Source organism: Gobio gobio (genome assembly GCF_949357685.1).
Source record: "Gobio gobio genome assembly, chromosome: 11".
NCBI classification, from domain to species: domain Eukaryota; kingdom Metazoa; phylum Chordata; class Actinopteri; order Cypriniformes; family Gobionidae; genus Gobio; species Gobio gobio.
The window spans coordinates 45,755,291-45,782,678 of NC_137104.1; the positions used below are offsets into that span (position 1 = coordinate 45,755,291).

At 41.7% G+C, this 27,388-nt stretch overlaps 1 protein-coding gene across 1 annotated transcript; it reads right to left on the reverse strand.

Moving 5' to 3' along the window:
• Positions 1–2,108: 2,108 nt before the first annotated feature.
• LOC307133375 (CMP-N-acetylneuraminate-beta-galactosamide-alpha-2,3-sialyltransferase 1-like) lies at positions 2,109–24,753 on the reverse strand. Its single transcript, XM_079828437.1, has 7 exons — positions 24,625–24,753; positions 21,112–21,422; positions 19,495–19,688; positions 16,232–16,411; positions 5,160–5,205; positions 4,911–5,030; positions 2,109–4,379 (listed from the first exon to the last, which is right to left on the reverse strand). Exons 2-7 carry the CDS (start codon positions 21,379–21,381, stop codon positions 4,212–4,214), a joined length of 978 nt encoding a protein of 325 aa, XP_079684563.1. The 5' UTR covers positions 21,382–21,422; positions 24,625–24,753; the 3' UTR covers positions 2,109–4,211.
• Between the last annotated feature and the right edge of the window lie 2,635 nt (positions 24,754–27,388).

Consider the following 27,388-nt stretch of genomic DNA (forward strand, 5'->3'; position numbering starts at 1 on the left):
CCGCCAAGACCAAAGAGCTGTCCAAAGACACTAGAGACAAAATTGTACACCTCCACAAGGCTGGAAAGGGCTACGGGGAAATTGCCAAGCAGCTTGGTGAAAAAAGGTCCACTGTTGGAGCAATCATTAGAAAATGGAAGAAGCTAAACATGACTGTCAATCTCCCTCGGACTGGGGCTCCATGCAAGATCTCACCTCGTGGGGTCTCAATGATGCTAAGAAAGGTGAGAAATCAGCCCAGAACTACACGGGAGGAGCTGGTCAATGACCTGAAAAGAGCTGGGACCACTGTTTCCAAGGTTACTTTTGGTAATACACTAAGACGTCATGGTTTGAAATCATGCATGGCACGGAAGGTTCCCCTGCTTAAACCAGCACATGTCCAGGCCCGTCTTAAGTTTGCCAATGACCATTTGGATGATCCAGAGGAGTCATGGGAGAAAGTCATGTGGTCAGATGAGACCAAAATAGAACTTTTTGGTCATAATTCCACTAAACGTGTTTGGAGGAAGAAGAATGATGAGTACCATCCCAAGAACACCATCCCTACTGTGAAGCATGGGGGTGGTAGCATCATGCTTTGGGGGTGTTTTTCTGCACATGGGACAGGGCGACTGCACTGTATTAAGCAGTGGATGACCGGGCCATGTATTGTGAGATTTTGGGGAACAACCTCCTTCCCTCAGTTAGAGCATTGAAAATGGGTCGAGGCTGGGTCTTCTAACATGACAATGACCCGAAGCACACAGCCAGGAAAACAAAGGAGTGGCTCTGTAAGAAGCATATCAAGGTTCTGGCGTGGCCTAGCCAGTCTCCAGACCTAAACCCAATAGAGAATCTTTGGAGGGAGCTCAAACTCTGTGTTTCTCAGCGACAGGCCAGAAACCTGACTGATTTAGAGAAGATCTGTGTGGAGGAGTGGGCCAAAATCCCTCCTGCAGTGTGTGCAAACCTGGTGAAAAACTACAGGAAACGTTTGACCTCTGTAATTGCAAACAAAGGCTACTGTACCAAATATCAACATTGATTTTCTCTGGTGTTTAAATACTTATTTTCAGCTGTATCATACAAATAAATAGTTAAAAAATCATACATTGTGATTTCTGGATTTTTTTTTTTAGATTGTCTCTCACAGTGGACATGCACCTACGATGACAATTTCAGACCCCTCCATGATTTCTAAGTGGGAGAACTTGCAAAATAGCAGGGTGTTCAAATACTTATTTTCCTCGCTGTATATATATATATATATATATATATATATATATATATATATATATATATATATATATATATATATATATATATATATATATATATATATATATATATATATATATATATATATATATATATATATATATATATATATATATATATATATAAAATATATGACATTTGACAAAAGCTTGAGCTGACAGTAGCTTGAGATGTAAATGTATAGATATTTAAAAATATCTGTAAAACTTCCATCAAGCAAAAGGTTTCAATGGGTGAAATTTAAATATTATTACTGAGTTAGAACTCTATTCTTATTTAAATTGAACGAGTGCTCTATTTACATCACCACAGGTAAAACCACATTACAAAAAATACTTTTCTTACTTTAGTATTTCTTTTTTCCAGTCCAAATATCAAAATTTTTTTACATCAAGATGCTTGTACTAAGGAAAATTACATATTTTTTCTTGATTCCTGGTGGAAAGAAAATCTAAATGAATTGAGTTTTTGCTTGAAAAAAACTAAATTATCTGCCAATGGATTAGAAAAAATAACCTTGTTTCTGTTTGGGACTGAAACAAGATTGCAAACAGAAACATTATTGTTCCCATCACATTGGCAGATATATATACTCACTTCAATTTCATTTTCTTTTCCAGAAAATAAGAAAAAATATCTAATGTAATTGCACTTCTCTAGTAAATGCATCTTGATTTAATTGTTTTTAGATATATTTATACTAGAAACAAGACAAAAATACTAAGTAAGAGCATGTTTTGCAGTGCACACATGGCAAAAAGTAAAAATAAATATTATTTCTATATCTAGAATGGCTTTATAGTGTTTAGTCTATAAACATAAATACAAATGCACAAAACTGCAAGTTTATGACGGAAAAAAAAGTCTGCAATTTGGCCTTTATTACTCATTTAATACATTTACAAATTAAATAAAATAAAAAATTTAGATATTAACCTTCATTTCTGACAAATTACCACGGTAAATCCATGATAAATGTTGTTTGAAAAGTATTTTAACTGAATCGGCTCAGCTGATTTGCATGTTAGTGTTGTTGATTAAGTCAGCGCTGTTTAACTGGATTTAAATGAAAACAAATCACAGAGAGATTCGCAGCTCGTTCCAGAGACCTCTGCGCCGAACTCGAACACTTCTCATGGGCTGTTTAGTGGGCGCGTGATCGAGACACTCAGCTGGTAAACACATTTGTTCAGAGCGTTCAGAGTCAGAGCTCGCGAGTCGCGCAGAGCCGCTTTTGGCGCCATTTCCCTGGCCTAAAATATAGTACTGCCACCTTGCGTTGACAGCGTGAAACTGCAGGATTAGTGCATTATCCGTGGCGGGCCACATAGAATATATTTTAATAGGCACGCAGCGGGCCGTTTGAAATTCCTCCCTGGGCCGCATTTGGCCCGTGGGCCGGACTTTGAACACCCCTGACCTAGGGTCCCGCTCTGGATTTGGAAGATCTTCATAACGAGATCTTGAAGTTGTGGAAAGCCATATTCTGCTGCATGTGTTCATAATCCTGCGACATTGGATCATAGCACAGGTATAAGTCGATGCCTCGGGTAGAAGAGACGATTACGGGCTATCTCTATCCTGCATCGGCATCGGCATTAAAGAGTCTGACCGGGCAGAATCACATCTTCACGAGTTGGCAAGGCATACGAGGCTGCAGGTAAAGCTGGTGTTACAGGCCTACCAGGCTGATCTTGAAGAACTTGACGTCGGCGAGGGATTAAGCACTGAACGGGAGAAAAAACTCCACAGGGTCACAGATTTGTCTCTACGTGCCTCCAAGCAGGCGGCCCGTGTCATTGGCCGTTCTATGGCTCCTTTGGTGGCTACGGAGAGGAATCTGTGCCTCAATCTTTCGGGAATTAAAGAAAAGGAGAAAGCTTTTCCACCCCAGTTTCGCTGTCTGGCCTGTTTTGCTATGCTGTTAGTACAGGTTTCAGGCGATGAAGAAACTCTGGTGAGTTTGAGGCGTTCCAGCTGTTTATCCTTTGCCGTGTCCAGCAGGCTGGCCCTTCGACCTCCCGTCCTACGCCTAGCTCCAGGAGGGAGGGAGGAACCTATATAAATCAACAGGGCAGGTTGTGTTTGCGCCCCCTGTTCAGGTTGTTGCAGCACCTCTGAAGCCTGGGGATTGGCAACTCCATTCTCAAATAGTGGAGTCCATATGGAAGAAGTTCGACAGGGCAGAAGTGGACTTGTTCATCTCTGAGGAGTCAGCCCACTGTCCCATTTGATTTTCTCTAAATCCTCCATCTCATCTGGGCCTGAATGCCATGGTACAGATGTGGCCGAGGCCTGCTCCCGGCCGTTCTAGCGAGGGTCCATCAGGAGGGGTTGCTGCTAATATTAATAGCCTGTTTCTTATTAGCGGACCTGATTTCTCCTGGAAGGCTCTCCTTGGGAGACTCCGACCAGGAGGGACCTTCTGTCCCAGGCTCGGGGGACAGTCTTTCATCCCCGACCGGAGATTTGGAAACTGTGGGTCTGGCACTTGATGGCACAGCTCATAGATTATGGTCTCTCAACTGATGTTGTCGATATCATTCTCAACGCTAGGGCTCCTTTTCCTAGAAAGCTGTATACCCTTAAATGCAGTCTTTTCTCATCGTGGTGTGAGCAACACCATCTTATCCCAGCCGACTGCCCGGTTAGTTCAGTACTGAAGTTTCTTCAAGAGCGCCTTTCAACTGGACTACCCTTAAGATGTTTGTCGCTATTTCGGCTTGCCACAACCCAGATTAAGGGAGCTTCAGTGGGGAAACATCATGGATGAGGCCTATCTGTAGATCGTGGGTTCAAAACCAGTAGAAAGCGGCAGCGGAACACACATTTTGCTTTTTAATTTACATTTAGACATTATGAAATCAATATTATAAAATATCAAGTCATCAAGAAATCCATTTGTGTCAAAGTTGTGCAGTACAAAGGTAGTGTTTCTCCAAGAACCTGTTTCATGTCCATCCCTTGTACATCATAATCTTGTTGTCCTGTTGGAGCCAATTGATTGTTTTATTTTCAAAGTCCGCACCATGAATTATGCTTTCAAATTGAGCCAATGTTTCATCAAAATAATGATGCCAGTTTCTGTCACTCGTAGCTCCAAACCCAAAAACATTCACCTGTAAGAGAAAGAGTTATCTGAGCGTTAATAGTTTCTCTGTCATTGTAAAGAAAAGTTTTATTATTCATGAAAACTTTTTAAATCATTACAATGTAAAAATAAAAACCCTCTTTTTGAAAAAATATAATTCCTTTTTTCTATTTTTATTGAGCAAAAATACAGAAGCCAGTTTTATCATTTGTTTAAAAAGTCATTTTAAAAATCTTACAGTGTCAATTTATTTCACATAATAGCAACTCTACTCATATTTTTCTTTTTTGCAACTTTAAATCTCACAACAATAAAATTGTGAATTGAATTTCAAACTTTATATCAAAGTTTTACTTTCAGACAGATACAGTGCACGTACAATGCTAACCACCAATGCCATGGTTCAGCACTTCAATACTAACACTTTCCTGAAAGGCCCTTTGTTTTTGTTCAAACATTGCTCTGGGCTCATTCATGATCCCTTTTAGGTCCTTGTATAAACTGACACGCCCTCAAAAACAACAACAATGCCACGCTTGAGATAGAACGGGAGTTGTACCTTGTCACAGATGTGAAGAGCGAATATCAGCGTTAAGAAACCAGTGGATGGATATCTGCCATGACCTTCTGCCCAGTTATCATGCACGTATTTGATGAATTCAGGGTGGAGGATCATCACCTAAAAACAACGACAGAAATAAATCAGGACACTGTTTCATTCAGGTAAAGCTAATAAAAACCATGTAAATCAAAACAGATCGACATTTGACAGATTGGCTGATTTCATGTGAAGGTCTGTGTTATTCACCTTGTCCTTATTTGCTTTGATTGTAGATGGAACTTCTGTGTATGTTCTGAGTAAACAAATACATTTTGATCAAAATTCAGGTTTTAAAAAATCATTTAAAAATGAAATGTCAGTGCTGTTAGCTTTATTATACAGATGGACATAATGCATTTAAGTATTGCTTTTAAAGGACAACTCCAGGTGAAAAATGAACCTAGGGGTAATTAACACATGGTTACCGAGTAAATCATTCTCTGGGATGCGTTTTCATGAAAATCGAATGTAAAGAGTTTTATCTCTAAAAACAGATTAGCTTATAACGCTAGTATATGGGCATAGAATAAGTAAAATTAAATCGCTAGTTAATACCACTAACATAGCTCAAAATAGCCTCACACTAACACGGTAGCATAATGAGGGTCCCTACATGCAAACCGAAGCATTGAGAACTTTGTAAGTGTACAAACAGTTTAATAAGAAGATACTTTATAAAGACAGTACATTACATGTATACAGACAGGAGCCATCTTGGAAAACAGTCTCGACAAGTCGAGCCACGGTTGAATAATCCGCCATCTCTTTAGTGCGTATCCTTTGGAAGCACTAGTCTCTGTTGCGTTCAGATTTAAAAAAAAATCTTTTTATTTATTTATTTTCTCTGTTGTGTTCAGTGCTTTCTTCCCGAAACAACGGACCATATGAGATTCCAAGTCACAGTTCATCACTTAGCACAGCGTTTGTGGCTCGACTTGTCGAGACTGTTTTCCGTGTCATATCAGGGCTGTTTTGGCACCAAAAGGGGGAGCAACACAATATTAGGTCATAATGTTATGCCTGATCAGTGTATGGCTGAAACTACTGCTGAATAGTTTGCATTTGATCATACTGTCAGCCAGGGCCGTGCAGAGAGTTCGTCAGGGGCAGGGGCTCAAATGTAAAAAAGGGGCAATATGTAAATATTATATATATATATATATATATATATATATATATATATATATATATATATATATATATATATATATATATATATATATATATATATATATATATACACACCCTGTTCGGGCGAACCAGCCTCTTACTGCATTTCGTTGCCTTGTACCTGTACTTAGTTTAGTTTAGTTTAGTTTATTAGTTTATAATGACGTGGACAGTCCCTTTTTTATAAAAAGAGCAGCTTTAGCCTCTACGGCTAATTTCCAGCTGTAGTCCCCGGCCAGTTGTTAATAGGCATACATCAAGTAAAATAAATTACAATTATATTTACAACAGGGCTAAGCAAGATGGTGTAAGATGTACAAATGTGTGACACACACACACTTGAGGCAAGCACAAACAAACAAGCACCAGTTGCAAAGACAAACAAACAATACAAGCACAAACAAACAAGCACCAATTGCAAAGACATAAAAGCAGTTCATGCATTAAAACAGTTCAAATTTGCGTACAAAATAATCATACAAAAGCCACATTGAGACACAAGACCTAACATTGAGGCAGGCAACAAAAGTCTAATGGCAGCAACATGACCATGTCACATCACAAACACATCCCATCTGTCAGATTAATGTGTGCAGTTATAATTGTCGGACAGCCAGTTAAGGTGTGTAGTAAACGAGGAATACGTATGTATGTCTTTTATTTTAATGGGCAATGAGTTCCAGTTTCGTATTGCTGTGACAGAAAATGATAATTGACCAAATGTGCTTTTCCTGAATGGGATAAGAAGGTCCCCTCGTGTAGTGCTTCTGGTGCTCTGACTGCTATTATTACGTTGGATTATGAGTGAATTTAAGGGAGCAGGAGCAGTATTATGGAAGATTTTATAGACCAGACAGATGTTTTTATATTTGATTACATCTTCCCAGCTTAGCAGTTTGTGGTTATTAAGAATAATACAATGATGTGAACTGTTAGGCTTCTGGTCCAAGACTTTAAGAGTTTTTTTATAAAGAATTGCTAATGGTTTTAGTGATAATTTGTTAATTTGTCCCCAGCTTGTCAGACAATATGTTAGATGTGACATAATCATGGCATCCATACATAATTTGGCAGCATTAAAAGTAAGTGCATTTCTAATATATCTAAAATTAGCTAAGATAAACTTGACCCTATTGCACACTTTCTTAATATGTGCTTTAAAAGAAAGATTAGAGTCAATAATTACGCCCAAATACCTAAATTGTGGCACGATACTAATGTTTTGACCCGAAATTGTTATATTTGACACAAGGTTACATTGCCTCTTTGTGAAAAACATTCCCACAGTTTTATCTACATTTAATTGGAGACACGAACGATTTAGCCAATTGGTGATCTGATCCATAGCTATGGTCAGTTTGGCAGCAGCCAGATGTTTTGTTTTGGCATGCACATAAATGACAGTGTCATCCGCATACATTAGTGTATTAATATCAGGGCAAACTGATGGCAGATTATTAATATATAGACTAAACAAAAGCGGGCCAAGTATAGATCCTTGTGGTACGCCTGTGAATAAATTAAGAACTGATGAACGATGGTTATTCACAGAAACATATTGAGTTCTACCAGTTAAATATGACTTGATCCATTTAATTGCAGAAGGAGAGAAATTAAAAGTAGAGAGTTTAGCAAGAAGGACCTGATGGTTGACTGTGTCAAAAGCTTTACGAAGGTCTAAGAACACAGCACCAACAACACCTCCCTTGTCAACCATTGCTCGTACAGTCTCTAAAAAGAAACAGTTAGCTGTTTCTGCAGAGTGATGGGCTCTGAAACCAAACTGCATCGGGTGAAGAGTAAATGGACTATTATTAAGGAAAGAGACAAGCTGCTCTGATACATATTTTTCAACAACCTTGGAGACCACAGGTAGAATACTAATTGGACGGTAGTTAGATATGTTCAGAGGGTCATTTGACTTAAATATGGGAGTTACAATTGCAGTCTTCCAAATAGTTGGAAATATCCCCTCTAATACTGACTGGTTAATAATTTGTGTGATAGGGTAGGCTAGATGTTCATTCAGGGATTTAAGCATTTTAGAATCCATTCCATAAATATCTTTTGCTGTTGAGTTTTTAAGAGAATTAATAATTGCCTGAGTTTTAATTTCAGAAATCGGTTGAATACAAAAAGAAGGCTTAGTTTCATCTATTTTAGCAATATCTACAGTTGTTAGAGGAAAATTCTGCGCGATTTCATCCACAGAATTGATAAAATATTCATTAAAAGCAACAGCTATTTGTACTGGATCTTGTATTCATTTACTTTTCAGGTTCAACTCTAGCTGGTTTCTAAGCCTGTGGCTAATTCCCATTAAATTCTTAATCTGTTCCCAGATCAACTTTGTGTTACCCTTTCCCTCATTAATAATTGTTATAAAAAAATTGGCTTTTGCTTTTCTGATCACTTTGATTACTTGATTACGTAATGAAGTGAACCTAATCCTATCACTATTTAACTTAGTTTTTAATGATCTTTTTAAAGCAGAGTCTCTTTCTTTCATCAGATTAAATATATCCTTACTGAGCCAAGGAAGAGCATTTTTTTTATTTTTACCTTTTACCTTTCTAGTGAACTCCTTAACTAGACTTTGTAGCTTAATGGCAAACATCTTGCTGACTTCTTCTATGTTGGTCCCAGTAAATATATTTGTCCATTTGGTCTGCTGTACTGCCCTTTGAAAATTATCCATTTCATTCTTTGGGATCCTAAGTTGCTCCACAGGTTTATTAGAATGATGAAAGCGCTTGTGTAATGTGTGTAAACTTGTGTAATGACAATAAAGTTTAATCTAATCTAATACACATTATTTATATATATATATATATATATCTCCTTATGCTCATCAAGCCTGCATTTATTTAATCAAAAATACAGAAAAAACAGTAGCCTAATATTGTGAAATATTACATTATGTTCTTTTTAACTTTTTATTAATCAAAGAATCTTGAAAATAGTATCACAGTTCCCTTTCGTTCAGTCACTACGACGTACGTTAGTGACTAACGAATGGGGGTTTCGCCTAGAAGCCAATTACCTTCGAGGTGTTTAACAGCGCCCAATGGCATGCCAATGCCATGGGCATGCGGAATTTGCATGCGTAACTCCGCCCCACCGCGTGGGTATATAAGGAAGTACGCTGGCAACATCGCATTATGTTTCTGCTTTGGAGCCAAGAGAACCTCTTCACTCTTTCAAGCCTACAACTGAGTCTTTGTCAAGCCTTCGAGACGAGCAGCTTTCCAGAGGCGTTGGATCTACGGCGCGTTCCAGTGATCGCATACTGCCTGCCTGCTGATCTGCGCAGTGGTCCGTCTGACAGCTGGTGTGTGGTCCCTGGGCGCTTCGACGTCTCTGCGAAGCTTCCTCTCATAAAAGAGCTTACACGTGGCACGTCCTTTTCAGGATGTCTCGCCCGTGTACTTCTGGGTGTGGCCGGTCGCTGAATTCTTTTGATGGGCACGATCTCTGCTTGGTATGCTTGGGCGTTCAACATGCTCAAGCAGCGTTCGTGGATGAGTCATGTTCCCACTGCGGGAACATGACCATCGCGGTCCTGCGGTCAAGACTCAAGGATCTTCGTAATGAAGTGAGAGTCCCCTCAACCACACCCCGATCTACCGTGCCCCCCGTGGCCGGTACTTCGGCTGGTGGTCAGGGTGACCTGAGGGTTACGGTGTGGAACAAAGCCCCGACGCTCATGCCTCGGGCCACACCTCCCTCTAGCGTTCCGCAACCCGCGAGTGTCCAGGCTGAAATCGCGGGGCCAGCTCCGGCTCCCCCGCGCATTTCGTTTGGCGCTCCGGAAGATGACGCGATGTCGGTCACCGCATCACAAGGTGGGCTCGAGTCCTCTGAGGATGATGACTCGGCTGTGCTGCCGCCTTCGGGCGCGCCAGCATTGCCCGAGTCGGACCCAGAGCTGACAGCCATGCTGTCTCGGGCAGCCGCGAGTCTAGGGATAGAGTGGAACCCTCCGCCCTGTCCCGAACGCTCGCGGCTCGATGATTGGTATCTGGGGGCCCGCGCTGACTCACGTCAGTCCCCGCCCTCAATACCTTTCTTTCCCGAGCTGCTCGACCAGTTGATCCGGGGCTCTTAAATGAGCTGCGTGCCGCCACCGACCTCGCTCTCCGGGCGACGAAGGTGACCGCACGCTCCCTGGGTCAAGTGATGTCCACAAATGTGGTCCAGGAGCGACACCTGTGGCTAAACCTGACCGATATGCGGGACACCGAGCGGACACGTTTCCTCGATGCCCCCATATCCCAGGCTGGCCTCTTCGGCGGAGCGGTTGAAAACTTTGCCCAACAGATTAACAGATTAACACAACTTCGCCCAGCAGTTAACCGCACCCCCACACCGGGACGCCCAACAGCCTCCCTTGTCCGGGTCGGTAACGCTGCATCGCTGCCCCACACCGGGTACACCTGTAGTCCGAATGACCCCGCTGGTGCAGTTCCTGGGAGCCTGGCTTCAGATTCCAGGGCTGTCCCGCTGGGTCGCGAAGACAGTCAGGTGCGGCTACGCGATTCAGTTCGCGCAGGTTCCTCCCTGTTTCCGGGGAGTCCGCTTTACTATGGTCGGGGCCAATGCCCCTGTCATGCGAGCGGAGGTTGCCACCCTACTGGCGAAGGGTGCAATCGAACCTGTCCCTCCAGCCGAGATGAAGTCGGGGTTTTACAGCCCCTACTTCATTGTACCCAAAAAGACCGGTGGGTTGAGACCAATCCTGGACCTGCGCATCTTGAACCGTTACCTTCACAAGTTTCCGTTCAAGATGTTGACAGCGAAACGCCTTTTCGAATGCGTTCGTCCCGACGATTGGTTTGCAGCGATCGACCTGAAGGACGCCTACTTTCATGTCTCCATCCTACCTCGACACAGAACCGTTCCTACGGTTTGCTTTCGAGGGGCGGGCATACCAGTACGCGGTCCTCCCATTCGGGCTATCTCTGTCCCCTCGCGTCTTTACGAAGATTGCCGAGGCAGCCCTTGCGCCCCTACGGCAGCACGGGGTTCGCATCCTGAACTACCTCGACGACTGGCTCATACTCAGTCACTCTCGAGAGCAGGTTTGCGAACACAGAGATCTGGTTCTCCACCACTTAGCCTGTCTGGGCCTTCGGGTCAACTGGGAGAAGAGCAAACTTTGCCCCGTGCAGAGGATCTCTTTTCTCGGTATGGAGATCGACTCGGTCGCCATGTGCGCGCAGCTTACGAGCGAGCGCGCGCAGTCTTTGCTGACTTGCCTCCGTCAAATCGAGAGCAAGAGTGCGGTTCCACTGAAACATTTTCAGAGGCTCCTGGGGCATATGGCATCTGCAGCCGCGGTAACGCCGCTCGGATTGCTACATATGAGACCGCTTCAGCACTGGCTTCGCGATCGATTCCCGAGATGGGCGTGGCGGTCTGGCACGCTCCGGGTCCAAATAACCCGGGCCTGCTTACAGACACTCGCTCCGTGGTCGAACCTCAGTTTTCTACGGGCCGGCGTGTCCTTAGAACGAGTTTCCAGGCATGTTGTTGTATCAACGGATGCCTCCTCCACGGGCTGGGGTGCCATGTGCAATGGACAAGCAGCCGCGGGCTCCTGGACAGGACCCCAGCGCCTTCTGCATGTCAATTGCCTCGAGTTGCTGGCAGTACGGTTCGCCCTGCACCGCTTCCGAGCGTTGCTGAGGGGTCAACACGTACTTGTCCGGACAGACAACACGGCCACAGTAGCGTACATCAACCACCAGGGCGGTCTACGCTCCCGCCGTATGTCTCAACTCGCCCGCCATCTCGTTTTATGGAGTCAGAAGCACCTGAGGTCCCTTCGTGCTATCCACATCCCGGGAGACCTGAACCGTGCAGCCGACGAGCTCTCACGGATTCAGCCACTTCCTGGAGAATGGAGACTCCATCCCCAGACGGTCCAGCTGATTGGGGAACAGTTCGGCGACGCACAGGTAGATCTGTTTGCCTCCCAAGACTCTTCCCACTGCAGCCTGTACTATTCCCTGACCGAGGGCACGCTCGGCACAGATGCACTGGCGCACAGCTGGCCCCAGGGCCTACGCTTATATGCGTTTCCCCCAGTGAGCCTTCTCGCACGGGTACTGTGCAAGATCAGGGAGGACAAGGAGCAGGTCATGTTGGTCGCCCCGTATTGGCACGGCCAGACCTGGTTCTCAGAACTGCTACTCCTTGCGACAGCCCCTCCCTGGCCTATCCCTCTGAGACCGGACCTCCTCTCTCAGAGACGGGGCACCCTATGGCACCCGCGTCCAGCGCTCTGGAAGCTCCACGTGTGGCTTCTGGACGGGACGCGGCAGGTTTGAGTGGCCTGCCACCTACGGTGGCCGCCACCATCACTTCCGCTAGGGCAGAGTCTACACGACACCTCTATGCGTTGAAGTGGAACCTCTTCGTCACCTGGTGCTCTTCCCGCCAAGAAGACCCCTGGAATTGCCCGATCAGGTCTGTGCTTGAGTTTCTCCAAGAGGGGCTGGAGCGAAGGCTGTCTCCCTCCACCCTCAAAGTGTATGTGGCTGCAATATCTGCCCATCACGACCTCTTGGGAGACAAAAAGGTAAGTCAGCACGACTTGATCATCAGGTTTCTGAGGGGAGCGAGGAGACTGAATCCTCCTCGCTCTCCTCTCGTTCCCTCTTGGGACCTTTCAGTAGTCCTAAGTGCTCTGCAGAGGCCTCCCTTTGAGCCTTTGCGGTCGGTTGACATTAAGTTCCTGTCAATGAAGACGGCTCTGCTGACTGCATTGGCCTCTCTTAAGAGGGTCGGGGACCTGCAGGCTTTTTCAGTTGACGAAGCATGCCTAGTATTCGGGCCGGCTAACTCTCACGTGACCTTGAGACCCCGGCCTGGATATGTGCCCAAGGTTCCTACCACTCCCTTCGGAGATCAGGTAGTGAACCTGCAAGCGCTGCCTTTGGAGGAGGCAGACCCAGCCTTGGCATTGCTCTGTCCAGTACGCGCTCTCCGCGCTTACGTAGACATGACGCAGTGTTTCAGGACCTCAGACCAGCTCTTTGTTTGTTATGGTGGAGAGCGGAAGGGAAGAGCTCTCTCAAAGCAGAGGTTGTCTCACTGGATAGTGGAGTCCATTGTTTTGGCTTACCAGCAGCAAGGTCGACCATGTCCCCTTGGTGTGAGGGCTCTAGCGCATGGCGCCTCGCTAACAGACATCTGCAGAGCTGCAGGCTGGGCGACACCCAACACATTCGCCAGATTCTACAATCTCTGAGTGGAGCCAGTGTCCGACTATGTACTCGCCCCCCAGAGGGGCCGGTAATGGACCAGGTTCTAGGTGTCTTCGCTTGCTCGCCACTCCACTCCACGGACTGGATACGTGCGATATTCTCCTCAGGTGAGCTCCCCGAGAGCCCTGAGCTCCTCCAGCACTGTCGATGCCGACATCAGTTCAGTCTGCCGTTTCGAGCTCAGACCCTCATGTCCGGCCAGGTGCCCCGTGTGCATGGTTCCCGCCGGCGACCCCCACACGAGTATTTCCACCGTAAGCCTCCTCAGTGAGCAGGTGTCTTTCCCTTGGCAAGCCCCTGCCACCCCTAGGGTTAAAAATCCACCTTCGGCTGGTACCCTAGAGTTTCCCATATGCAGCCCACAGCGGGTCATATGTGTACTCTCTAAGTCCTCCCCACGGGTAGGCATCATTGGCATTCCCTCACTGGGATATGCTTCCCAGTGTACCTTGGTAATCCCGTGATAAGTGGGAGTCCTACGGCCTTAAGTGGCGGGATCTCACACTTACGCAGGGCACTGGATGACAGCTGAGTGGCGCGGTTATACTGGAACCCCCATTCGTTAGTCACTAACGTACGTCGTAGTGACTGAACGAAAGGGAACGTCTCGGTTACGTATGTAACCCTCGTTCCCTGAGGAGGGAACGGAGACGTACGTTGCTCAGCCACATCAGCTGTGCTGCTGGAACGCGGAGTTCAGATCTTGGCTCCGCAGCAGATACATAATGCGATGTTGCCAGCGTACTTCCTTATATACCCACGCGGTGGGGCGGAGTTACGCATGCAAATTCCGCATGCCCATGGCATTGGCACGCCATTGGGCGCTGTTAAACACCTCAAAGGTAATTGGCTTCTAGGCGAAACCCCCATTCGTTAGTCACTAACGTACGTCTCCGTTCCCTCCTCAGGGAACGAGGGTTACATACGTAACCGAGACGTTTCCATCATTGACATATTAGATATGTTATCTAAGACATATTAGAATGATTTCTGAATGATCATGTGACACTGAAGAGTGGAGTAATGATGCTGAAAATACAGCTGTGATCACAGGAATAAATTATATTTTAAATTATTTTAAAATAGAAAACCATTATTTTAATATATTTCGCAATATTGCTGTTTTTTATTAAATAAATGCAGGCTTGATGAACATAAGAGACTTCTTTCATAATGCTGCATAATATTAAAAAATGGTAATAAGTCCTTTCATGTAACCATTTGGCCAGCCTACACTTAGCTCAATAGGCCTGTAGGTGCCGGTGGCACTTGGGTTGTTAACTTTGATAGTTTCATGAAATAGTAAACGGTGTATCAATATAGGCTACATAAATACAAGTGAATTTAACACTACTTACCATTAATGCGACTTTTGCTGCTGAATGGTTTTGTGCAGGGATTTGTTTGTTGTCAGTTAAAATCCATTTTGTCAGTGATGCAATTTATAAAATGAGACAAACCGCAGGAAATTGTTCCACAAACGTTAGTTCGTCTGTCCATGTAATTTTCAACCGATTTATGAATAAGAACAGAAAATTATCGCTCCACTTTACATCGCCCAATGGAATTTGAACTTGCTTTGCCAGATCACGATTGGTTGGTGTATATACATGACAAACGGGCATTGGTGAATTGTGTAATACTTTAAAATATATAGCTAATATATAGATTTGTAATTAAATCAACACATTAGCTCTGATTATGGATGAAAAAAAAAAATAATGGTTTACTTTTTTCCCGCGAGGCCACACACTCTATGAAAGGACCATATTTGGCTCGAGAGCCGTTTCCGAACAGTGGAAAATCAGCTGTCAATCAAAACGCACGCAACGCAACCCATAGCAACGCGTTATGGCAACGCCTCAACAGAAATTGTCCAACTTTTGAGCCGTTCGTTACTATTGTAAACATTGTCATGTTATAATAATCACATTTATTTAGTTTTATTGACCACGATATTATCATTGATATTTGTCTGAGAGGGGCACTTTTGATTCATTTTGAAAAAGGGCAGGGGCTCGAGCACCCAAAGCCCCCCCCTGTGCACGTGCCTGCTGTCAGCTTATAAAAAGGTCAGATAGTTATATAAAACATGATAACTCTGTAAAAAAAACAGTGTCCTGAGCAAAGACGTTGTCTCATGATGTTAAAAATAGAGCAGAACAAAAAGATTTTTGATATGAATGCTACTATATTGATATTTTGGTATTTCTTCACCCTTCAATAAACACCAATATAGGCCAGAATTAGCCAATAAGCATCCAGACGTGTGATTGAACCAAAGAACCGGTTCGAAATTAACAAATCAAAAGGAATCGATTGAGCTGAGGATAACCGCAGAAAACTTAGAGAATGAGAATTTAGAACAGTTAGAACCGGTTCTTTTTTAATTCAGACATGACCGAAAAGCTTGCTGAATTCAGAACAGCATACTAGCTAGGGGTTGCACAGACTAGTCGACTTTAATGCTCTGCCATGACGCTTTAAGCTTGACATCTGATACTAATACTGATACTAATACTAGCATACTACTCTTACTATTTCTCATACGGGGCAAATTTCAACCGGAAGTGAGCATCACTATGCGTGTTCACTCTTGTTAGGAACGCCCCTACAAATGGAGCCCCCTTCCCAAAGTGCCCTTAAATGGCGCAAAAACTTGGAATTCGCCCATTGACTGTCGCACATCTCTAAAAGAAACTCAATGACGTCAAGGCTGTAATATGATTGGTTATCAAGGCTCATGTGATTCAATTTGGTCATCGCGCTTTCTCCAGTGGTAGAGCCACGGACCCTTGTATCTCTTAATCATAAGACCATCTCTGGTTTAATTCTTACTGTGTGATGTTCTTTGTGGTGAAAGCACTGATAAGCCACTGCATGTCCAGAACCTTGAAGGGAAAAAACACCAGATGGGTGTTTTCGTCCAAGTCCACAGCGCTCTCAGGATACAAAATCCGGTGAGTGGTCTTATTTCCCACATTCTTCTCATAACCCTTTGTCGGGCCTTTATTTATCCTGAGAGAAAAACACACAGGAGATTGAGGTATTCATGATATTGTAATGAAAAGCCTTTAAGGCACCTTTTGAAAGTAGTTTAGGTCACATCTTATTCGTTTCTTGAATCATACAACAACAGCCTCTGTCATTAATTGCACATCTGTTCCATCGATTCTGAATCTGATGGTTGAAAGCTTCATTATTCACTCTTAGATATAAAGATTCCAAAAATTGGGTTTTTGTACACTCTTAACCCTCTGGGGTTCTTCGGTCATTTCATTTTTTTTTTTTTTTTTTAAATGTTAAAAATCGTAGCTTCATCGGAATGGTCCAAGACTTTATTGGTACTTGGTATATGAACACCCCAAAAAATTGGGGACAGGATTTGAAAAGTCTAAGTGGTCGTTAAAAAAAATAGTCACACTCAGGACCTTCGGGTCAAAAATGACCTCCATAGGAAATGAATGGGAAATTGGCAGTTTTTTTGTGCATACAATCTACAAATCAGCCAGGATGCAGAAAAAAAGGACTCAACAGTGAAGGGGTGAATCTCTAAAACATCAAGAGTGCAAAACAGACAAAAAAAAAAAACCACACACACAAAAACACAATTAGCTTTTGGAATGGCATGCGTTAATTTGTGTGTGCGTGTGTTTTTGTGTGTATAAGTGTGTGCAAGTTTTTTTTGTCTGTTTTGCACTCTTGATGTTTTAGAGATTCACCCCTTCACTGTTGAGTCCTTTTTTTCTGCATCCTGGCTGATTTGTAGATTGTATGCACAAAAAAACTAATTTCCCATTCATTTCCTATGGGGGTCATTTTTGACCCGAAGGTCCTGAGTGTGACTATTTTTTTACGACCACTTAGACTTTTCAAATCCTGTCCCCAATTTTTTTGGGTGTTCAAATACCAAGTACCAATAAAGTCACTAATACCCCTTTTCCCCCAAGGCAGTGCTAGAGCTAATTCAGAGCCAGAGCTAGTCCCAGTTCATAGTTGGTTCGACTGAGGAGCCTTCTAAGAACCGGTTTGCTTTTCCACGGGCTGAGAGCCACAACAGAGCCATGTCTTACGTCACTGTTTACGTCTCATCTCTCTCAGCAACGCTAGCGAGGCAGCGGCAATGTTGCCAAGTCTGTGGTTTTGCCGCGGGCTGTTTTTTTTATGTCCGCGGGACGAAGCGACCCCAATTGTGTGATATTTAGCCCCATATTGCGAATTTTAGTAGGTAATCATGCCAAAAAACACATATTTTACCCCCAAATGTGATTTTTACTGGGGAATCCCCCCCCCCTGGAACGCGATTGGGCTTGTTTTGAGTAGCAATTGGGCGGGTTTGTTGTGAAAACCTGCTGGCAACCCTGGGCAGCGGGAAACACACACACACACCAGGCTTGTGCGAGATGCATCGTCACTGCGCAGACCGATCCACGTATGATATAAAAAAACAGCATGAGTGAATCAAAAGCATAAGGAGTCATATGCTCTCGCTGGACTCGTTATCATACGGCGATCGGTCTCTGCACAGCACCGCTGCGAACAAGCCTTCCATCAACAATGCAAACGTTGCGTTACTATTCATTCACATGGCTTTACGATCCTACATCGGCATCAAAACACAACGCAAACACAGCGAATCCAACGCATTCTTGTAGTTCGCCGTAATTTGTATAGACGGAGATTACAAACGAACAGCAGCTGTTAGCTCCATTAGCTGCTATTTCAAACATGGCGGATCTCAAGTTTGTGTTCGTCTTGTTGACCCCGCCCCCAGCGCCTGACGTAATCGGTTCTTACTTCTAGCCCTGTTCTAGCCCAGCAATGTTTTGGTGCTACTTAAGAACCACTTTTCCTGGCTCGGAGCTGGAGCTTTGGGTGTGGAAACACAAAGAACCGATTTGAAACTAGGCTCTGGCTCCGATCTAGCTCTGGCTCTGCTTTGGTGGAAAAGGGGTATAAGTTCCGATGAAGCTACGATTTTTAAAAAAAATTTTATTAAACGCAAGATCCACTATAGTGGTAAAAATGTGCTATTGCGTGATAAAAATGCTCAATGTGTCCACCGGATGGCACCGATCTCATTTAAAAAATTGCTTTAATGCGGCCTAGGCTTGACTCTAAAATGAGTATATATATATATATACACACACACACATTTTTTATCATATTCAATGGGGAAAAAATGGGTCATAATTATTGCATAAATATTCATTATAAATCATAAAATTGATTTTACTCAAATCTTTTTTATCTAAATCCCGCCCTCCGGGTCATTTTTGAACCGAAGGTCCTGAGTGTGACCCATAAATGAAGAACCCCAGACGGTTAAAAATAAAAGCCGCGTTTCCACCATGGGAACTTTCCCCAGGAACTAGGGACTTTGGGGTGGTACTCAGTGTGTTTCAACCGCAGGAACCGGGGTCTAAATAAAGTTCCGGGTAAAGATTTCCCCCTCAAAACGGCCCTGCTTGCGAGGTAGTACTTTTTCAAAGTTCAGGAACTTTCGAGGGTGGGACTTGGGCGCTGAACATGCTGATTGGTTGAGCTCATGCGGAATTTTATTTCAACTTAAAAGTCTGTTGCGGTGCGTGCAGTAAGAGTCGTTTGCTATTCAAATCAACAATGGAGATAAAAAAAATACGGCCGATGGGCCGACAACGAGGTTCAGGCTTTATTAAATGTATTTGCGGAGGATGAAATCCAGTGGGCTCTGGAAAGTCGCACGCAGTCCTACGTCACCGGACTAATCTTCACAGTACTTTAGACCGCTATGGAAACACAGACAGCAGCAGGTCTGAGGGAAAAAGAGTTCCTGGGACAAATTGTTCCGGGTAATTTTGGTGGAAACGGGGGTAAAGATTCTTAATTGCCATCTATGGTTCCATGAAGAACATAGAAACTTTTCATTGGATAAAAGGTTCTTTATAGTTGAAACAGGCTTTTTAGACTATTAAACTTTTTAAAAAAAACTTTCTGAAGAGCATTTTAACTATCTAAAGAACCTTTTGTGTAATGGAAAGGTTCCATGGATGTTAAAGGTTCTTTATGGAACCATCAATGCTGATAAAGAATCTTCAGCCTGACATTATCTAATATACTACCTTATTACAAAGTCATGGAAATCTATGAGAGGCCCATAGTTGGATCCCAGGAGGTTCCCAGAGTTTCCCACCACAGCACAGGTTCTGCAGCGTTCTGGACCAGCGTCTGAGTAGTGTTCTTCATCGGGGAAGAGAGAAAACAGCTGGTCCACCACCTCTGTGTAGTTGCTGACGTTGGGTACATCTTGAAGCTCCTGTGTGACATTATTTAACCAGTTAGGACCAGAATTAACTATATTATTCCCTCTTGTAAAAGTTTTTACAGGAGTGTACTATTTTAAAACACCCTTTGGTGAAAATCAAGTGTTTATATGTCTATGTGGTGTTTTTAGTACGCTTTCAGACAAATCATATGCAAAGTCAACAGCATTGATGAGTATTTTCTCCTTAAAAGTCAAGTGAACCAAATACAGTCTCAAAAACACGGTTTAAAGACGTCACAAACTACCTTGTATCCAATCATGTCAACGTGTGGGTGGGCTTTAGCATACCATTAACTATTCTCTGAAGCAGGAGAGTCTCAAGAGAAGCCATACACCAGTATTTTTCTAATTTTTTCTGTTGATGTGAAAAATCATGTGCATTTCGCTATATAGCGGGCAAATTATGTATATGATTTATACTACGATGTTATGATGAACTACATGCCTTTCTTCACTGACGTTCTATGATGTTAAGGATACAGATTTTTAGAAGGCAGACTGAGATGGCAAACGGGAACATGGTTTGTGTAACATTAGAAACACATTATTAGCTGTTTGAATATGTAGTCAAGCTAATGGCTAATCATATTAATTACCGTTATGTGTCCCGACGTTGTAAAGAGCGATACCATTGTGCAGCGTTTACTACAGTAACTTGAGTAAAGTTGAGCGAGTGGATATCTGAGCTGGTGCGAGTGAATGGAGGCGGGGCTAATTAGAATATTCATGAAACCACATATACTAAATGAAGCAAGGGTGTAGAGTTACATTCAAGCGATTTTAAGGAATTCACGGGAAGATTTTTTTTTTTTAAATATGTAATTTTGGTGATCAGTTGGTGGAGTTTTAAGGGATACAATTATTGACTACTGGGATACAGGTTTGTAGTGTCTATGAATGTAGTGTCTAGGCACTATGAATGAAGAATATAGACTGGGGCTTTTTGTAACAAGGTCAGTATCTCCATATGAGGTTTTTAGTAAAAAGTCAAATTTTCAATAGTTTTTTTAGTTGCTTGTTGTCTCTAAAACACCATTTGAAAATATTCAAATGTTAATCAATATTTACATTAAAATATCAATTAATAATGGTAGAATTGCATATACATATTGTTCAATTTTTTGGGGTCAGTAGGAAAAAAAAACGTATTAAGCAACGATGCATTAAACTGAATGACTATCATCACAAAAATATTAAACACGGTTTTCAGAGGAATAAACTACATTTTAAAATATATTCAAACAGAAAACAGTTCTTTCAAATATTCCACAATATTACTGTGTTAACTGTATTTTCATAATCTTGAATATAAGAGACTTCTTTCAAAAACTTTTAAAAAAATACCAAAATCTTAATTTTGGGGGTAGGCACATTCAAAGTAAATGCAAATTTATTTTGAAGCAAACTTTCTTACCTTCCACCAAATGGAGACATTTGCATGTAAAACACTGTTGGTGCTGTTGAGCAGAAGAGGAACGGTCGGTTTGTAACGTTCACTGAACCAGCTACTATTTCCTTGGTCTGCCACACAGATATGGCATCCGCACAGAGCTTGCTCCGAGACAAAAATGTAAGAACTGTACGTCAAAACCATTTCTGAGTTTTGAAAGTACAGGAACAACATGATAATCGTGGAGCTCAAGAGCGCGGTGATGTATCGGTGACGCTTCCGTTGCATAGTCATCAGTGATGTTTGAGGATTTGTCACTTCAAACTGAAATAGACCTACAGCAGGAAAGAGAGTGATTTATTTAGCTTATATAGTTATAAACGAGACGTATACAACGGGGCTAAAGGAGCACCGTATGGATAGCCAAACAGGTCATATTTCGCCATTTCGCTTATTTACTTTGTTAGCAAACATTACAGGTCTAGGGTGAACAATTAATCCGTGCAAGTTAATACACAGAAGAAAAAAAAAGGTTTGCCGTGGTAATATTTAATCAAAATCTGAAAAGTAACTTCATGGCGGATCAGGAGCCGTGGGCAGCCATGGCGGTAACGGCAGTTCAAGGGGCCAAAAGTTCAAATGTCCTTCAGGGCAACATCATTAAAACCAACCAGGTGACACGGTTCACAAAAGTCCTGGACATAATCCTCCACCACAATCATCCACTGAAGAGGCAAGTTGCTGAACCCAAGTGCAGTTCATTTATTCAACATAAAGCTTAACACAAATCAAAATCCAAAACATAAAACAAAAGACTTGGCAATCAGTGATGCGCGGGTCAATGTATAAACAACCCGCACCCGACCAACGTTTTCAACTAACCCGCCCGCAACTTGGACTGCAAAAAAAGAAGAAAATATTGTACCTGACCTGCTTCCTGACCCACATTTTTTAAAAGTAGTAAATACTCATCGTAGTGTCATTGGGCCATTCCATTTCAGCTTTTTAGATGCATATTATTGATGAACGCGATGTTTATGTTTCGACCCTGCTTGAAGAATTCATCAACAGGTCAACTGAGAGAAGGCCCACTTTTGGAAAAGTGTGAAAGCCCTTGGAGCGCAAACTGTTCTTTTTCTGAATGCTGTATGATATAGCCTAGTGTTATGTAAAGGCTTGATATATTTATTTCGTTTCATTTTCTTAACAATTAAGATGCTGCATGTGTTTATCCAGTCTAATTGAAGTGTGCGTCTCTCCCCCGACTTTCCCAGCAAAAATTCCGCCCCCTCTTAGAAAATACATTACTATTATATATACTATTAAAATGGTACAATGGCATTGCTCAGTTCAACGTGTTGGGAATTTGGGCATTTTGTCCCGCGTCAGCATTTATTCAAAAGTTAATAACGCTCAACATTGAAAAAGTAAATAAGGATTTATTGACGACCCGACCGACCACGACCCGAATATCATAAAAAATATTTTTGGATGACTCGTAACCGCGGGTGACCGCAGGCATCCGCTCATTTTGGATCAACCATCACTGTTGGCAATACAAACTTGGCTTGGCTAGGACAAACCACACACTCACCAACACAGCGGGTTTCACATTCAATAACAAACCAAGACACATGGCAAACATGAGGGCTTAAATACAAATGACTAGACAAGTGACACCTGTGAACAGTGATTAAACAATGAACCAATGACAGAACACGACAAGATCACATGAGGGGATGGGAATCACATGACAAGACCAGGAAACCTGACAGAACATGACAAGCTTAGAAACATGACAGTAAACATGACATTGAACATGATAAACTGAAAACCTGAAACATGGACATGAACCAACACCAAAACACCCTGTGACATATTGGTTAATTTGTGAACAGACTCGGACTCGCAAAGCCCAAAGTCCCGGCGCTTATATGTGTTTTTCAGACGGGCTATCACCTTTCTTACACTCGCGCAAAACAAATCCTCACGTGTACTGACAGGGGAGTGGAAAACCCATTAAATATGCAAATCTTATCCAATTCTAGCCGTGGGCATTTACTTCCAAGTCTTCAGCGCGGGTTTGACCTCAGATAAAAAAATTAAAAAGCCAGTTCATGACACCTTTAATAAAAATTTATTTTTTTAAATGTATTTATTTATTTAAAAACTTTGCTAAAGTGATTGTTCTGAACAAGTATTAACTTACATTTTATTCAAAAGATATGACTTTGCGTTATGACTTTGACTTTTACCCCGTGTGTGGGGTACAAGACCCACCTTGCCACCTCAAACATTTATAAGATTTTTAAACAAAACAAACCACACTTTGTGATTAATTCTATGGAAACTTACTAGAACAATGATATTATATTCTATACTTTTATGAATTCTGTTGAGAAGCCATCAGAAAGAGGTGAATAATGACTGAGAGTCAATGTTCAGAAGTTATTAATTATTTTTATGTTTTGAAGTATGCTGTATAGCTGTGTTTTGCAGTGTTTGTTGTCAAACTCAAAAATGTGTATATTTTTTTTTATAAAAAAGCCATTATTTTATTTGCAAAAGTTAATAATTGTATTAATATTTTAGTTTGTCTTGGATTTTTTTTTTTTTTTTGTATTTTGTATCAAGTAACATTTTAAGCTTTCATTTGGTCATGTTACAATGTGCCCCTCACATGTTACAATGTACCCCACCTATAGACTTGGTCGGCATTACTGGGAATGCTTACAAAAACGTTATATTCGCCATATGCCGTGGGGGAAAACAAGCCATTAGAATGAATGCAGGTAGACCCGTTAGACGCTTTATCTTTACTTCAGATAACTTACTAGATGTGCAGACCACCATATGGCAACTTTTCAGGACTGCACCAAGCAAAAATAAATCGTAATCATTACAAAGAGTCCCAAAATTGAAAATTGAATACCAACCCACTAAAGAAATATTTGGGTCTAGTCCTACTAGTGGACTACACAAAATTCACATAGCCTGCTCCGAATAGGAACATATCCGTTTTCTTTACAAACATTTTAAAATGTAAAACTATGTGGGAAAAAAGTATTTAATATGCTACTCAATAAGAGTAAACAGAACTACAAGCCCAGTATACTTAGAAATCTGAGAATACAAATTTGCATTTACTTAGTTTTAATGGAAAAAGCTTCCATAGTATATGTCTAATTCAAAAGAAACCACTGCATTTGATAAACTATATAGATTTATTTAGTAACTAGAATGTATAATACATATTTTTATTTGATAGTAAGGTCTATAGAATTATTAAAATCATATGTAAAATTACATAACACTGCAGCCTACATGGTTGTATACCGTGCTTTATGGTAGGCTATTTATGTTATGTATCAAAGCACCCACATAGCCTACAACTGTAACATGGTACAGGTACTTTTTGTAAGGCCGCAGGTTTTGTAGCATGTGAAAACAGGTAATGTCATATGACTTCATTTTAAACTCACTCATGCATAATTCACTCATAAAACTTTTCCTTAGAATAAAAACTGACTTACCTACTTTGGTAATGTATTTCACAGACTCCTCATTGAGGTGCTTTGTCAAATCTTGTTTTCTTTTAGATGTTGTAACGGGCACGGTAAGACTGCTGAAGGTGTGTGTGGAGTAAATTTATTTAGGTTTCGCTGTATGGGTGGAGCTTGTGTGGGATTTCCAGCCCCCTGGCTACACACCTGCTGCTCTTGGTTACAACGCATGGCACAATTCAATTTACTGAAAATTATTTTTAGAGGAATCTTCCTGATCAGTTAAAACCTAACCGGTCAGATAGGTTTTGAAGGCATCAACAAAGAAAACTGAACACAACAATAAATGCACAAGTTAGAAGTCATATTATCTCTTTCCCCGCCAGTGCTTTTTTTTTTTTAAGTTGCAATCAACCGCCAGTCTATTTGACATTTTTTAAATGCTGTCTGAATATTTGACCATGCAACATAGCATATCAAACGAAAGAACAAAGCCTCTGCTTTTAAACAACAACAACAAATTGTTTTATAGCTTCATGCACTTTTTTTAATCACCACTTTAATCAGCAACATTTTGAACAAACTGAGAAAATCAAGTTTTTTAAAAGACTACAACGTGCATAAGCAATACTTTTATAACTTGTTTCTGCTTCTTTCTCTGCTGTGTTTTGATCATAGACTGTAAAAAAAAGATGGACGATGTCCCTTCACTATCTTCCATTGTAGAAAAGTAAAGCCGCCAATGTCCGAATATGGAGCTGACTCTGCGCAGTAGAGAGCAGGAGGTAGAGCCGCCTATATCAAACCCCGCCCACACTCCCACAGCAGAACAGCTCATTATGTTGATGTGAAATAAGTAGTTATGGAAATTTTGAAATTAAATCTAAAGCTCCAATCTACTCTTGAAAAAGGTCAGTTGGTGCCTAAGTGACAACTTCGCTCAGAGAAAAAAACTAATTTGAAGTGTAATTTGATTGTTTCGTTTTTCTTGCGTCCCATTAGAATGCATGGAGGGGGCGGGGTTTATGAGCTATACTGGGACCATCCACCTGATTATATTCATTATCTTTAGGAATAAAGTTTCAAAGACAGACGCCACAATCGTTAAGGTGACTCGCATTGCGTCCCTGTATTAAATAAAATAATTGACAGCACATTAATGATTTTGTAGATAAATTAAAACACACAAACCTGAATTTCACAGAGGAAATGCATCAATTCTGCGTTGTTGAGAAGAAGGAACTGCTCTGGAGAGAATTCAAACAGCCGTCACGTCAGGGGCTGGGGGAGGGGAGCATTGTTATAATCGAGTAAACTTAATCAATTTCTTAAGTGTGTGTTAAAGGGTTACTTCAGCGATTAGCATTAAGCTTTGTATCAGTAGAAACCCGGTAGTGTATTCAAATGGTACTTTTCCCCCTCATGTCCCCCTGAGACGAGAGAATTATGCATTTTATTTCTGGAAAAAATATTGTCATTTTGCGTCATATCAGGATTTTTTGGCCAGAGGCTAGAGACTACAGCCAGTAGTAGGAGCTAGTTCTGCAGGTCTTCAAACACAGCTAGATAAATTACTAGCTGAGCAGTTAGCCCTGACTGACAGGTCACATCTCATACTCACATTTTCATACTGACTCCCTGCTACAACATTGCTAAAATTTGCATCACAATTGTAAACCCTCCTCACCTTTGAAAAAGAATTTGGAAAAAAATCCAAGTCAAGGCACTCAATAGGATGCAAAAGTAAAAAGCCTTTATTAGTTGGGCTAAAGCATTAAAACACCAACGTGTATCGGCCCATTGGCCTTCATCAGGGTGTTGAAGGCCAATGGGCCGATACGCGTTGGTGTTTTAATGCTTTAGCCCAACTAATAAAGGCTTTTTACTTTTGCATCCTATTGAGTGCCTTGACTTGGAATTTTTTTCCAAATTCTTTTTCAACATTTAACCCTTCCAAGAGCACCAGAGGATACAAGGGATTCCAGCAGCGCTCCAGTTCTCTTTTGTCCCTCCTCACATTTGTTTGGGGCATGATTTACACAAAGTCACAGCTAAATGCAGCCACATAGATTTGATCTTCACACACAGTCAAATCTACATCTGCTTTATAAAATGTATGATGCAATTGTATTTAAGTCTTTACATCTAGACTGTGTTATAACTGTGAATTTCCTCCAGTTGTTGTATGTTTTGTTTTTTCTTTAGATCTACTAAATCAGTTCAACAAGTTAAATATCAAAAGGGTATTTCTCATCCTTACCTAGTGAAAAAATATTATTTTATCATTGTATTGTAATAATGCATTTGATTTTAAACTTTGAATTTTTTTTTATTTTGATTTCTGAGTCTTTGTATTTTGTCCATTTTACAATGTAACAATGGTTTTGGACATGAATTCAATTGCATTTCTGTATTTGGTTACACAATATTTTGCTGATACTTTTCATGAAAGAGGTGTGTAAACCCAACAATGATTGTTGTTTTGTTATAATGCAGTTTATTTAAATGTATCTAATGTAAGAGCTTGTGAGAACTTCTTTTATTCTCAACCATGACCACTTTATTTAGGACATCGATTTAAAGGCTTATTGCCAGAGACTATTTTAATCTGACCACATCAAACTTTTGACCAATGACAAATGTCATGTATGCTATTTTGCTGTTTGTTGGGCTATGTTACAGGATCCCTGCTGCACGAGTTCACACAAGCGTTTGCTGATTGTTCTTGAGGTGTGAAGTATTCAATGGACGTTTTGCATATCAAAGATTGGTGCAACACCATTTGATGAAGTTCTCAT

Bases quoted from the DNA above. Each gene is read 5' to 3' on its own strand.
- LOC307133375 (XM_079828437.1), bottom strand. From the start codon at position 21,381: ATGACTATGCAACGGAAGCGTCACCGATACATCACCGCGCTCTTGAGC. The intron at 19,689-21,111 runs GTAAGAAAGTTT...AATGTCACACAG, and splicing joins ATGTCTCCATTTGGTGGAAG to GAGCTTCAAGATGTACCCAA. The intron at 16,412-19,494 runs GTAGTATATTAG...TTTTTCTCTCAG, and splicing joins TTCCATGACTTTGTAATAAG to GATAAATAAAGGCCCGACAA.